Source organism: Oncorhynchus kisutch, linkage group LG11 (genome assembly GCF_002021735.2).
Source record: "Oncorhynchus kisutch isolate 150728-3 linkage group LG11, Okis_V2, whole genome shotgun sequence".
NCBI classification, from domain to species: Eukaryota; Metazoa; Chordata; class Actinopteri; order Salmoniformes; family Salmonidae; genus Oncorhynchus; species Oncorhynchus kisutch.
This window is the reverse complement of record NC_034184.2, coordinates 61,730,318-61,743,841: the sequence shown is the minus strand read 5'-3', so window position 1 is coordinate 61,743,841 and position 13,524 is coordinate 61,730,318. Positions and strand designations below refer to the sequence as shown.

Genomic DNA, 13,524 nt, shown 5'->3' with positions numbered 1-13,524 from the left:
TTGTTTCCACAGCTAATGACTGGGAGAGAACTACAGCGACAGGCTAAACCGGATGTTAGAGTTGTACAGGTTCCGAGTGAAACCAACAACATTCAATCAGCAGAAAACCTGGTGTGTCATTATTGCAGGTTTTCTGGCTGGCAACGACAATGTCGGAAAAGGAAAAGTGAATTTATGAGAAGTGGCCAGGAGAAGCAGGGTCCGTCTAAAGGAAAATGGAATCAAGACAACAGCCCCAATGACACAATGTTGATGCAGAAATTTAAGACGCTCTCTCCGTCTCAGCAGCAGAGTTTGCTGGATGCTGTGGAGGTAAACTAATGGACTCCCTCTTAGGTCCCATCTGCTGTACATATGAAATCGGATGGAATATATGGGAACATGATGGTTAACAACGTTGCAGTAGATTATTTTGAAGATTCGGGTGCTGAAGTCACTGTATTGCACATATCTTATGCAAAACATATGTTCTCAGTACACGGGCAACAAGATGAGAGCAACAGGAGTGGACGACGACGACATATGAAACAGACCAAACAATTACCCATTTCTATTGGGCCAATGAAGATCGATGCAGGGATCATTTGAACAACCTGTTAGGCCTTGACTTTATTATGCAACTTGACTTCACATTGAACATTTCTGAAGGGAAGGTGACGTGGCAAATTAGACAACTGCAGGGCTCTACAGTTCAGAACCATGCTATTTGGACTATGAAGAAAAATGAGTGTGGAACTCTGGATACGGAACCACTGTGCTGGACAGTGGTTCCGTATTGCACAAAACAATATCCCCATTAGCAAGGAAGCTATGGAGGCTAATAAAGTAGTGATTAAAGAACTATGGGACATGGGTATAGCTGAAAGACACCATGTAATCCAGTTACTCTGATGCATCCTACAGATACCACATTACTTGGACACGACTGTTAAGAAGAGACGGTTTTGGATCAGCTCTCCGATGGGTTTATAGAGTCATCCGTTGGAAAACCCTGAGTTTCATCTTATACACAGACGGTTCAAGCAGTGTGGAGGTGGGTGTGAGAGGCAGGCTTGGGCATGGGTAGTTAATACAATGGACCCATGTCACTACCAGGCACGTTAGATTTGAGAAAAGCAGGCGTTCCCTTTATGGAGTGACAATGCTTAACTATTGCATATAACTCTAAAGCAGTAGGGGAAGCAGAAAGACAAGTAAAAGAGGTGTGGGGAATAACTACCAAGGGGGGGACATGACGTAGTGCCAGGACGGTGAGTGATGGTAAAAACAATATGTAAGAGACACATTAGCGCCAAAATGGAAAGGTCCTTATCAAGTTTTGCTCATAGCGAGGTCAGCAGTAACAGTCCAGGGAAAATCACGGCGGATACACTTTACTCATTGCAAGGTTGTCCATTTTGATGACAAAGCGGAGCCTGGAGAATAAAGAACTGCTTGATAAGCAATCTGGGGCCAATCCCGGGTGAAGAAGCATAGTAAAATGATCAGAAACTGATAAGCTTCTATGTTGTACACCTCAGTAATCATATTAGGGATATCTTGGTGAAATGTCCAACATTTTCTTGAAAATTGGGACATGGTTACTTAGGGAAATCTATGTGAAATATAAATTTTTCTGGAAAACAGGACCTGTTACTTCACTTTTCGTTTCCTTCATTACAGATAAGAATCTAGTATCTTCGGTTCAAGGACTGTACCTGAAATGATACAAGATCACTGATCACTGTGAAGATCACTGAAGTGCAACCAGTGGAACGGAAGAAGAATTCATCACGACCGGCAGACTGTCAGAACATAATATTTAATAGTTATCTATGTGGGACTGATGCCAGTGTGGAAGAGCTTGTCACTTAAAGGACTTGATGAATGATTACCTTGTCAATAGTACAATTGAATATGGTCTTTTTTGTGAGAGTTTCCTCCTAATACAGGATGTGGTAGGAATTGGGACATCATCATTATACCCGTTAATAGCAATTTTTTTTCATTTTGTTTGAAGTCTGTACTTGCTGTTACGTGTAACTTCCGGCGCCGACAGAGATGGCCGCCTCGCTTCGCGTTCCTAGGAAACTATGCAGTTTTGTTTTTTTACGTGTTATTTCTTACATTAGTACCCCAGGTCATCTTAGGTTTCATTACATACAGTCGAGAAGAACTACTGAATATAAGATCAGCGTCAAAGAATATGTTTTTCGCAACGCGGATCCTGTGTTCTGCCTTACAAACAGGACAACGGAGTGGATTCCATGCAGCGACCCAAAAAAACGACTCCGAAAGAGAGGGAAACGAGGCGGTCTTCTGGTCAGACTCCAGAGACGGGCACACCGTGCACCACTCCCTAGCATTCTTCTTGCCAATGTCCAGTCTCTTGACAACAAGGTTGATGAAATCCGAGCAAGGGTAGCATTCCAGAGGGACATCAGAGACTGTAACGTTCTCTGCTTCACGGAAACATGGCTCACCGGAGAGACGCTATCCGAAGCGGTGCAGCCAACGGGTTTCTCCACGCATCGCGCCGACAGAAACAAACATCTTTCTGGTAAGAAGAGGGGCGGGGGCGTATGCCTTATGGCCAACGTGACATGGTGTGATGAAAGAAACATACAGGAACTCAAATCAAATCAAATGTAGACCGCATTATCTACCAAGAGAATTCTCTTCGATTATAATCACAGCCGTATATATCCCCCCCCAAGCAGACACATCGATGGCTCTGAACGAACTTTATTTAACTCTCTGCAAACTGGAAACGATTTATCCGGAGGCTGCATTCATTGTAGCTGGGGATTTTAACAAGGCTAATCTGAAAACAAGACTCCCTAAATTTTATCAGCATATCGATTGCGCAACCAGGGGTGGAAAGACCTTGGATCATTGTTACTCTAACTTCCGCGACGCATATAAGGCCCTGCCCCGCCCCCCTTTCGGAAAAGCTGACCACGACTCCATTTTGTTGATCCCTGCCTACAGACAGAAACTAAAACAAGAGGCTCCCACGCTGAGGTCTGTCCAACGGTGGTCCGACCAAGCTGACTCCACACTCCAAGACTGCTTCCATCACGTGGACTGGGAGATGTTTCGTATTGCGTCAGATAACAACATTGACGAATACGCTGATTCGGTGTGCGAGTTCATTAGAACGTGCGTTGAAGATGTCGTTCCCATAGCAACAATTAAAACATTCCCTAACCAGAAACCGTGGATTGATGGCAGCATTCGTGTGAAACTGAAAGCGCGAACCACTGCTTTTAATCAGGGCAAGGTGTCTGGTAACATGACCGAATACAAACAGTGCAGCTATTCCCTCCGCAAGGCTATCAAACAAGCTAAGCGCCAGTACAGAGACAAAGTAGAATCTCAATTCTCTTGTGTTCAACAGACACAAGAGGCATGTGGCAGGGTCTACAGTCAATCCCGGACTACAGGAAGAAATCCAGCCCAGTCACGGACCAGGATGTCTTGCTCCCAGGCAGACTAAATAACTTTTTTGCCCGCTTTGAGGACAATACAGTGCCACTGACACGGCCTGCAACGAAAACATGCGGTCTCTCCTTCACTACAGCCGAGGTGAGTAAGACATTTAAACGTGTTAACCCTCGCAAGGCTGCAGGCCCAGACGGCATCCCCAGCCGCGCCCTCAGAACATGCGCAGACCAGCTGGCCGGTGTGTTTACGGACATATTCAATCAATCCCTATACCAGTCTGCTGTTCCCACATGCTTCAAGAGGGCCACCATTGTTCCTGTTCCCAAGAAAGCTAAGATAACTGAGCTAAACGACTACCGCCCCCCGTAGCACTCACATCCGTCATCATGAAGTGCTTTGAGAGACTAGTCAAGGACCATATCACCTCCACCCTACCTGACACCCTAGACCCACTCCAATTTGCTTACCGCCCAAATAGGTCCACAGACGATGCAATCTCAACCACACTGCACACTGCCCTAACCCATCTCGACAAGAGGAATACCTATGTGAGAATGCTGTTCATCGACTACAGCTCGGCATTCAACACCATAGTACCCTCCAAGCTCGTCATCAAGCTCGAGACCCTGGGTCTCGACCCCGCCCTGTGCAACTGGGTACTGGACTTCCTGACGGGCCGCCCCCAGGTGGTGAGGGTAGGCAACAACATCTCCTCCCCGCTGATCCTCAACACTGGGGCCTCACAAGGATGCGTTCTGAGCCCTCTCCTGTACACCCACGACTGCGTGGCCACGCACGCCTCCAACTCAATCATCAAGTTTGCGAACGACACAACAGTGGTAGGCTTGATTACCAACAACGACGAGACGGCCTACAGGGAGGAGGTGAGGGCCCTCGGAGTGTGTTGTCAGGAAAATAACCTCACACTCAACGTCAACAAAACTAAGGAGATGATTGTGGACTTCAGGAAACAGCAGAGGGAACACCCCCCTATCCACATCGATGGAACAGTAGTGGAAAGGGTAGCAAGTTTTAAGTTCCTCGGCATACACATCACAGACAAACTGAATTGGTCCACTCACACAGACAGCATCGTGAAGAAGGCGCAGCAGCGCCTCTTCAACCTCAGGAGGCTGAAGAAATTCGGCTTGTCACCAAAAGCACTCAAACTTCTACAGATGCACAATCGAGAGCATCCTGGCGGGCTGTATCACCGCCTGGTATGGCAACTGCACCGCCCTCAACCGTAAGGCTCTCCAGAGGGTAGTGAGGTCTGCACAACGCATAACCGGGGGCAAACTACCTGCCCTCCAGGACACCTACACCACCCGATGCTACAGGAAGGCCATAAAGATCATCAAGGACATCAACCACCCGAGCCACTGCCTGTTCACCCCGCTGTCATTCAGAAGGCGAGCTCAGTACAGGTGCATCAAGGCTGGGACCGAGAGACTGAAAAACAGCTTCTATCTCAAGGCCATCAGACTGTTAAACAGCCACCACTAACATTGAGTGGCTGCTGCCAACACACTGACAATGACACTGACTCAACTCCAGCCACTTTAATAATGGGAATTGATGGGAAATGTAAATATATCACTAGCCACTTTAAACAATGCTACCTTATATAATGTTACTTACCCTACATTATTCATCTCATATGCATACGTATATACTGTACTCTATATCATCGACTGCATCCTTATGTAATACATGTATCACTAGCCACTTTAACTATGCCACTTTGTTTACATACTCATATGTTATACTGTACTCGATATCATCTACTGTATCTTGCCTATGCTGCTCTGTACCATCACTCATTCATATATCCTTATGTACATATTCTTTATCCCCTTACACTGTGTATAAGACAGTCGTTTTTTTGGAATTGTTAGTTAGATTACTTGTTCGTTATTACTGCATTGTCGGAACTAGAAGCACAAGCATTTCGCTACACTCGCATTAACATCTGCTAACCATGTGTATGTGACAAATAAAATTTGATTTGATTTAGAAATAATGTGCCCTTTGTGTTTTATAGAAATGCAAGGTGTTTAAATGTGAATGACTTCATGCTTACTACTAATGTTTTTTTATACTGCCTATTTTTTCATGTTTTCTAAAAAGACATTAAGTATATATTTTTTAAATGGTCTAGGGGGGGAGTGTAGGATAGGATACTTTGGCCATTATTTATTATTTGGCCATTGGCTAGTTTTATTGCAAGGAATTCTAATTGGTCAACCACAGGCTAGGGCTGGGTTATGAAACTACATACTGTCCCTTTGTTCTGGGGAGAGAATCACTGGAGAGCATCCCTGAGGACAGGGGAGAATGACCATCTACCTCCCCGTATGATTTGTCCTCTTTGAATAAAGCCATTTTCCTCCCACTGATTAACTTTGGAGTTTGTCTTATTGAAGAATAACAAATTGTAACAATTGAGATCGTCTATTGGCTCTATAAATTCTAGATAGTGCACTTCTGATGCACATTTTGTGCCCTAAAACTATTAAGTAACCCTGTAATAACATTTGTTTATTATAAAAAGCTTAATACATGTCATTGAAATTGCAGTCATTTGTGGAATATTAGGTTTCTACATTGTGTAAAATCACCATTTTCCTATCGAGACGCATTAGTGACAATTGTACACTTTCTTAAGAACATCAAGTTTGTGAGTGATGACATGAAGGAGACATTCATTAGTATAATCATTGATCTTCTTAAGAAGATTATTTGTTTCTGTGCCCCCCAAATGTTCCGATATAGCCTACTAGTAAAGTTACCAGGTTGCTAGCTAGCTAATGAGGTAACATGACTGAACAAGGTGTAAACAGCCACAGAGTTGTTTAGAATGTCCCGCGACATGGTTTTTGAACGTAAAATGCAGCCCACCAATCCGCCATAGGAAGAATAATAACATTGCGCCGGGAAAAAGGGTAATATCTTTTGATCTATTTGGGCTAGAAACGTTTCCGCTGTAGTAATGGTAGAACCATGATGCTAACAAATATATGCTCTAGGACACTCGGAAACAACGGTAGAGCAAAGCCTAGTCATTACAACAATTTATCTGGGTGATTTGTTTTCTAGGCACTGGTGCACCCAAGCAAAAATATTTAGGAGCATATGCAACCAAAATTGTATCCAGGGCTCGAAAGTGCAACAACCACAGGGCACACAATCAAGACAACCACTTCATGTTGTAGAACAGCAGATTGTTATGTGGTGGTGGGTTATGCATGTGTTGGGTTGTGGCTCACATGTTACAGGGGTGCTTGCAGTCTGCTCCGCTCCTCTTCTTGCCACACATGTCCCCACAGCTGTGTGGGATCTCACTACGCTGGAACTCTGGGTTGGTCGCTTTGCCTGTCAATCATGGCAGAATAATTAAACAGTACAGGGAATTAACTCCAGAAATCAGGACAAGGACATTGATTCCTACTACTTGTCTATGTGACCTTTACTATACCAGGTTAGTGTCATTGAGATTAATAATTAGCTCTAGAGAGCGAAAGACTAGGGATGCACGACAGGGTAGGAATAATGGCTAAAATTGGCTATTAGCTAATCCCTTACCACAGAAGCACTTGTAGACGTTCGGGGGTTGGAAGACAACATTCTGACAGGCCGGACACCGCCACCCATCATTTGTTTCTGCAAGTGAGAGCAAAGTTTGCATATCACATAGACCAATTTACAAAGCACTTCATCAGCTAAATGGTGAGTCACAATATTGTACAATATATCTTAGATTGTAAGGTTGTACTCTAAGTTGTAAAGGACCTCCGCCACCCGAGCCACAGTCTGTTCACACACTGCTATCATCTATCCTGGCAGCCCCCCCGGGCCTCTCTGATTCAGAGGGGTTGGGTTAAATGCAGAAGACACATATCAGTTGAACGTATTCAGTTGTACAACTAACTAGGTATCCCCCTTCCCTTTCCTGGGGCGGCAGGTAGCCTAGTGGTTAGATGGTTGGACTAGTAACTGAAAAGGTTGAAAGAACAAATCCCCAAGTTGACAAGGTAAAAATCTGTCTTTCGCCCCTGAACAAGGCAGTTAACCCATTGTTCTTAGGCCGTCATTGAAAATAAGAATTGGTTCTTAACTGACTTGCCTAGTTAAATAAAAGGTCAAATTAAAAATAAATTAAATGTTATTTGTCACATGCGCCAAATACCAAAGGGGTAGTAGACCTTACAGTGAAATGCTTACTGACAAGCCCTTAACCAGCAACGCAGTTAAGAAAAAAAAAGAAAGGTGTTTGATCTTATGAGTAAATACTATAAGTAAAAAATATAAAAATATAAAAATATATAAAAAAACGACTAAATTTGATGGTTGCAGCAATCAATTGGCCCATTAACAATCACCCATATTAGCAAATGTATTTCATTTGAAGCTTCACATTTCTCTGGTATAGGCTACTTATCATAATGAACGTTCTCAGCAAAATGCCTGCGATAAGTGATCGTGTTAACTTTCGGTTTATCGTCCAAGCTCCACGAGCCTGAAAAACAGCTTCTATCTCCAGGCCATCAGACCGTTGAACAGCCATGACTAGACAGCTAACAGTCCGGTACTCTGCCCTGAACCTTGAGATTAATTCCCCATGTATTTAGAGTCATTGAACGCTGGTCACCTCATTCTGTTTTATATACTTTTGTTTACTCATCATGCATGTATATACTGTATTCTCAACATAGCTCATCCTAATTTACCTACTGCTGTACATACCATCTTCCTTCCAAATGATATACTGTCTAAAAACACCATGTTTTTATATTCTGGATTCTTACACATGCTCACACTAATATCTACTCTTTATTAGTAATTGGACTTGTTCTGTGATTTCTTGTTTAGATTTTGTATTATTTGCGAGACATTCTACTGCACTGTTGGCACTACTAACATAAGCATTTTGCTGCACCTGCTAGAATGCCTGCAAATCAGTGTAACCGACCAGTAAACGTTTATTAGATTTCTAGTACAGTAGTAACATCTCTGCACATTAGCTGACACTGCATGTCACCAAGGGAGTACTCCAAGGCTTGATCCTATGCCCCACGCTCTTCTCAATTTTCAGCAACAACATAACTCAGGCAGTAAGAAGCTCTCTCATCCATTTATCTGCAGATGATAGTCTTATACACAGCTGGCCCCTCCCCTAATTTTGTGTTAAATTCTCAATAACAAAGCTTTCTTAGTGTCCAACAAGCTTTCTCTACCCTTAACGTTGTTCTGAACACCTCCAAAACAAAGGTCATGTGGTTTGGTAAGAAGAATGCCCCTCTCCCCACGTGTGATTACTACATCTGAGGGTTTAGAGCTTGAGGTAGTCACCTCATATAAGTACTTGGGAGTATGTCTAGACAGTACACTGTCCTTCGCTCAGCAAATATCAAAGCTGCAGGCTAAGGTTAAATCTAGACTTGGTTTCCTCTACTGTAATCACTCCTCTTTCACCCCAGCTGCCAAACTAACCCTGATTCAGATGACCGACCCACCCATGCTAGATCACGGAGACGATCGGCAGGAAAGGGTGCTCTCGAGCAGTTCTTTCCTATTCAGCCATCACACTTGCCACCAATGCTCATTATAGGACACGTCACTGCACTATATACACTCCTCTGTAAACTGGCCATCTATGTATACTCTCGCAAGACCCACTAGTTGATACTTATTTATAAAACCCTCTTAAGCATCACTCCCCCTATCTGAGATACCTACTGCAGCCCTCATCCTCCACATACAACACCTGTTCTGCCAGTCACATTCTGTTAAAGGTCCCCAAAGCGCACACATCCCTGGGTCGCTCCTCTTTTCAGTTTTCTGCAGCAAGCGACTGGAACGAGCTGCAACAAACACTCAAACTGGACAGTTTTATCTCCATTCAAAGACTCAATCATGGACACTCTTATTGACAGTTGTGGCAGCTTTGCATGATGTATTGTTGTCTCTACCTTCTTGCCCTTTGTGCGGTTGTCTGTGCCCAATAATGTTTGTACCATGTTTCGTGCTGCTACCATGCTTTGCTGCTGCCATGCTGTTGTCATGCTTTGCTACCATGCAGTGTTGTCATATGTTTTTTATTTAACTAGGTAAGTCAGTAAAGAATAAATTCTTATATACAATGACGGCCTACTCCGGCCAAACCCCAACCCGGACAGCACTGGGCCAATTGTGCGCCGCCCTATGGGACTCCCAATCACAGCCGGTTGTGATACAGCCTGGAATCGAACCAGGGTCTGTAGTGACGCCTCTAGCACAGATGTCGTGCCTTAGACCACTGCGTCACCCATGCTGTGTCGTCTTCGTTCTCTCTTTATGTAGTGTTGTGGTGTGTCTTGTCCTATATTTTTAATCCCCCGTCCCCGCAGGAGGCCTTCTTGTAGGCCGTCACTGTAAATAAGAATTTGTTCTTAATCGACTTGCCTAGTTAATTTTTGTAATACATTCTTTTAAATATTTAAGATAAGGTCACTGGGGCCACATTTTTGCTACAGTGATATTGTAGCATCATCAATGTACAGCAGTACCATCTGTCGAGCAGAATTTGCATTCCTGTATTGTCTGTGTGGGGGAAGCATTGTGCCCATCTATGGAAGACTATTGTGTTGAAAGTCATGAATAAATGAAGAGCTGGAGGGACTGTTAGGCCTACCGTCTGCCTGGGAGGCTGGGGAACGGGCCCACTTCTTGATGCAGTTGAGATGGAAGACGTGGAAGCAGCTGTGGCAGCTCCAGACTGGAGCCATGACTCTGATCACCTCACAGCACACCATGCACTCATACTTCTCCTCAGACAGCTGCTCGATCAGGCAACCTGGACAGATATGGAGGAGAGAGACGAGACCAAAAGCATGACATCTTCTCAAATGGATCCTATTCCCTATATAGTGCACTCTTTTGGACCAGGGCCCAAAGTAGTGCACTATGTAGGGAATAGGGTGCCATTTGGAACTACTTTCAGAACAAACTCATTCACATTTTCTTGGTAGTATTTTTATTTATTTTTTACTCTGGGACTTTTTGAAAAACTGAAACTTCGCCCTCTCACCTGTCTGAGTCTCCTTGCTCTTGTTGGGCACGTTGTCCCACCTCTTCTGTCCAGGCCTGTGGTCTGAGTTGAGTGTTCTCCTCTGGCCTCTGTCCTGTAGGGGGGTGCGTCTCACCTGACCTCTCCCCTGACTCCTCCAGCTGGGCTCCTCTTCAGTGCCAGAGCCCAGTTTATCACGATGGCCAGAGGGGATGTCTCTGGCTCCCCTCTCATGGTCCTTCTCCTGGGGATATTCTTTGATAGGCCCCTGGCGTCGCTTGGGCTCAGGGAATTTCTGTTGAGCGTAGACGTGGGGGTTCCCTTCTTCGGCTCTCCCTCCTTTTCGGCTTCTGGACACCATTTCTGATGGTGGGGTTTCTTCTCTGGGCTCAGCAGGGTCCCAGCCTCCTCCTCCTCCTCCTCTAGCGTGGCTGTCGTGGTTCTCCTGCTTTTCCAGAGAGTGAGGAGGTCCTTTCGCACTCCTCGCACCTCTCTCTTCTCTCCGCGGCTCCTGGCTGAACCGTCTGGGTTTTACAGGGCGGGTGTCCTGGTGGTCTTCGTGGGCAGGCCCCACCTCTACACTCCGGCCACCAGGGTCTACTCGACGCCAGCTAGGCCCGTCTATGGGGGGTGTTCCAGGCCTGTAGCCACCACCACCACCCAGTCCATGGTGGCCCCTAGGTAAGCCAGGGGGGCCCGTGTCGACCCCAGGCCTGTTCCACCTTGGAGGCTGGCCCCTTGATCCCCGGCCCCCTCCCCCACCACCTCCAATAGCCCCTCTTCCTCCTCCTCTTCCTCGACCCCTTGATACATCCTCTTGGTGGTAGGGAGGAGGATGGAAATTTACAGGGACTGTTGAATTGTCATGGACATGAGATTGTTTGACCCCATGGTGAAAATGGCCTTGCTGCTGTTGCTGCGGTGCTGGGCCGTAATTATTAGAACCACTCCAGTTACGGTTGTGGCCCTCTCTGTTCCGACCCCTCCTGGATTGCTGCTGGTTACATTTTTGTCGTGCTGAAGTCTCATCTGGATTCAAATCCAGAGAGTCTATGCATAAAAAAAGAAAAAAAAGCCTACTTGTTAGTGAGTGGCTTGGCATGAAAGTTGTGACGCCGCATCATAACTACAGTGTAGACGCAGGTAAGACAGGCTTGACAAGTGACTCCAAAGACAAGATGTTCAACAATGTTGACTTGGGAGTCACGTGCCAAGGCTATGAGTATGACAGCTCTGAGTATGACAGATATTCTCTTCAGAACGGCCTGGACTTTGACACGAGAGCACGTCATCTAGCTAAGTTGGCCTCAACTATCATTACAGAGAATTAAGCAACAACGTTGGCTATTTGTTTGAGACGCTCACTGGCTGACTTTAGACGAGCAAGGCCAGAGCCATTGTTAAAAATAAAATAAAAATTGGGTAGCTGGTTAGCGCATGAGTCAACCAGTACTAGCCTAAGTTATGTAGCTAGTCAGCTTCTCAGGCTAAAGTTCAATGAACATGCAGCTCACATAATGTGGTCACAGCAATGACTGTATATGAAATGGGCCACACTGGCAGAGTAGGGAAGGGAGCAGGGTATAAGCGATATATACAGTGGGGCAAAAAAGTATTTAGTCAGCCACCAATTGTGCAAGTTCTCCCACTTAAAAATATGAGAGGCCTGTAATTTTCATCATAGGTACACTTCAACGATGACAGACAAAATGAGAGAAAAAAAAATCCAGAAAATCACATTGTAGGATTTTTTATGAATTTATTTGCAAATTATGGTGGAAAATAAGTATTTGGTCACCTACAAACAAGCAAGATTTCTGGCTCTCACAGACCTGTAACTTCTTCTTTAAGAGGCTCCTCTGTCCTCCACTCGTTACCTGTATTAATGGCACCTGTTTGAACTTCTTATCAGTATAAAAGACACCTGGTCCACAACCTCAAACAGTCACATTCCAAACTCCACTATGGCCAAGACCAAAGAGCTGTCAAAGGACACCAGAAACAAAATTGTAGACCTTCACCAGGCTGGGAAGACAATCTGCAATAGGTAAGCAGCTTGGTTTGAAGAAATCAACTGTGGGAGCAATTATTAGGAAATGGAAGACATACAAGACCACTGATAATCTCCCTCGATCTGGGGCTCCACGCATGATCTCACCCCGTGGGGTCAAAATGATCACAAGAACAGTGAGCAAAAATCCCAGAACTACACGGGGGGGACCTAGTGAATGACCTGCAGAGAGCTGGGACCAAAGTAACAAAGCCTACCATCAGCAAGGGCATTGAAGATGAAACGTGGCTGGGTCTTTCAGCATGACAATGGTCCCAAACACACCGCCCGGGCAACGAAGGAGTGGCTTCGTAAGAAGCATTTCAAGGTCCTGGAGTGGCCTAGCCAGTCTCCAGATCTCAACCCCATAGAAAATCTTTGGAGGGAGTTGAAAGTCTGTGTTGCCCAGCAACAGCCCCAAAACATCACTGCTCTAGAGGAGATCTGCATGGAGGAATGGGCCAAAATACCAGCAACAGTGTGTGAAAACCTTGTGAAGACTTACAGAAAACATTTGACCTCTGTCATTGCCAACAAAGGGTATATAACAAAGTATTGAGATAAACTTTAGTTTTTGACCAAATACTTATTTTCCACCATAATTTGCAAATAAATTCATAAAAAATCCTAATGTGATTCTCATTTTGTCTGTCATTGTTGAAGTGTACCTATGATGAAAATTACGGGGCTCTCTCATCTTTTTAAGTGGGAGAACTTGCACAATTGGTGGCTGACTAAATACTTTTTTGCCCCACTGTATTATTATTTATAGGAACTCTATATCTGAACTCTGGGCACAAGCTACCTAAACATTTTATCTACCCCGTCAAGAGGGGGCGAAAGGCTAGGGCCGGCCTAGGCCATTTATAGACGCTAAATAGAGTGTGTAAAGCTGTAATCAAGGCAAAGGGTGGCTTCTTTGAAGAATCTCAAATATATTTTGATTAACACTTTTTTCGTTACCACATGATTCCATGTGTTATTTAATAGTTTTGATGTC

At 44.8% G+C, this 13,524-nt stretch overlaps 1 protein-coding gene across 3 annotated transcripts in view; it reads right to left on the bottom strand.

Moving 5' to 3' along the window:
- Positions 1 to 13,524, bottom strand: part of nfx1 (nuclear transcription factor, X-box binding 1) — a 33,237-nt gene that overhangs the window by 15,313 nt on the left and 4,400 nt on the right. For all 3 annotated transcript variants that reach the window (XM_020494718.2, XM_031836033.1, XM_020494719.2), the window contains 4 exons: positions 10,496 to 11,524; positions 10,100 to 10,261; positions 7,012 to 7,089; positions 6,696 to 6,801 (listed from right to left, as the gene is read on the bottom strand). In XM_020494718.2, the coding sequence (XP_020350307.1) occupies positions 6,696 to 6,801; positions 7,012 to 7,089; positions 10,100 to 10,261; positions 10,496 to 11,524 (1,375 nt within the window). The remainder of the gene's footprint in view (positions 1 to 6,695; positions 6,802 to 7,011; positions 7,090 to 10,099; positions 10,262 to 10,495; positions 11,525 to 13,524) is intronic.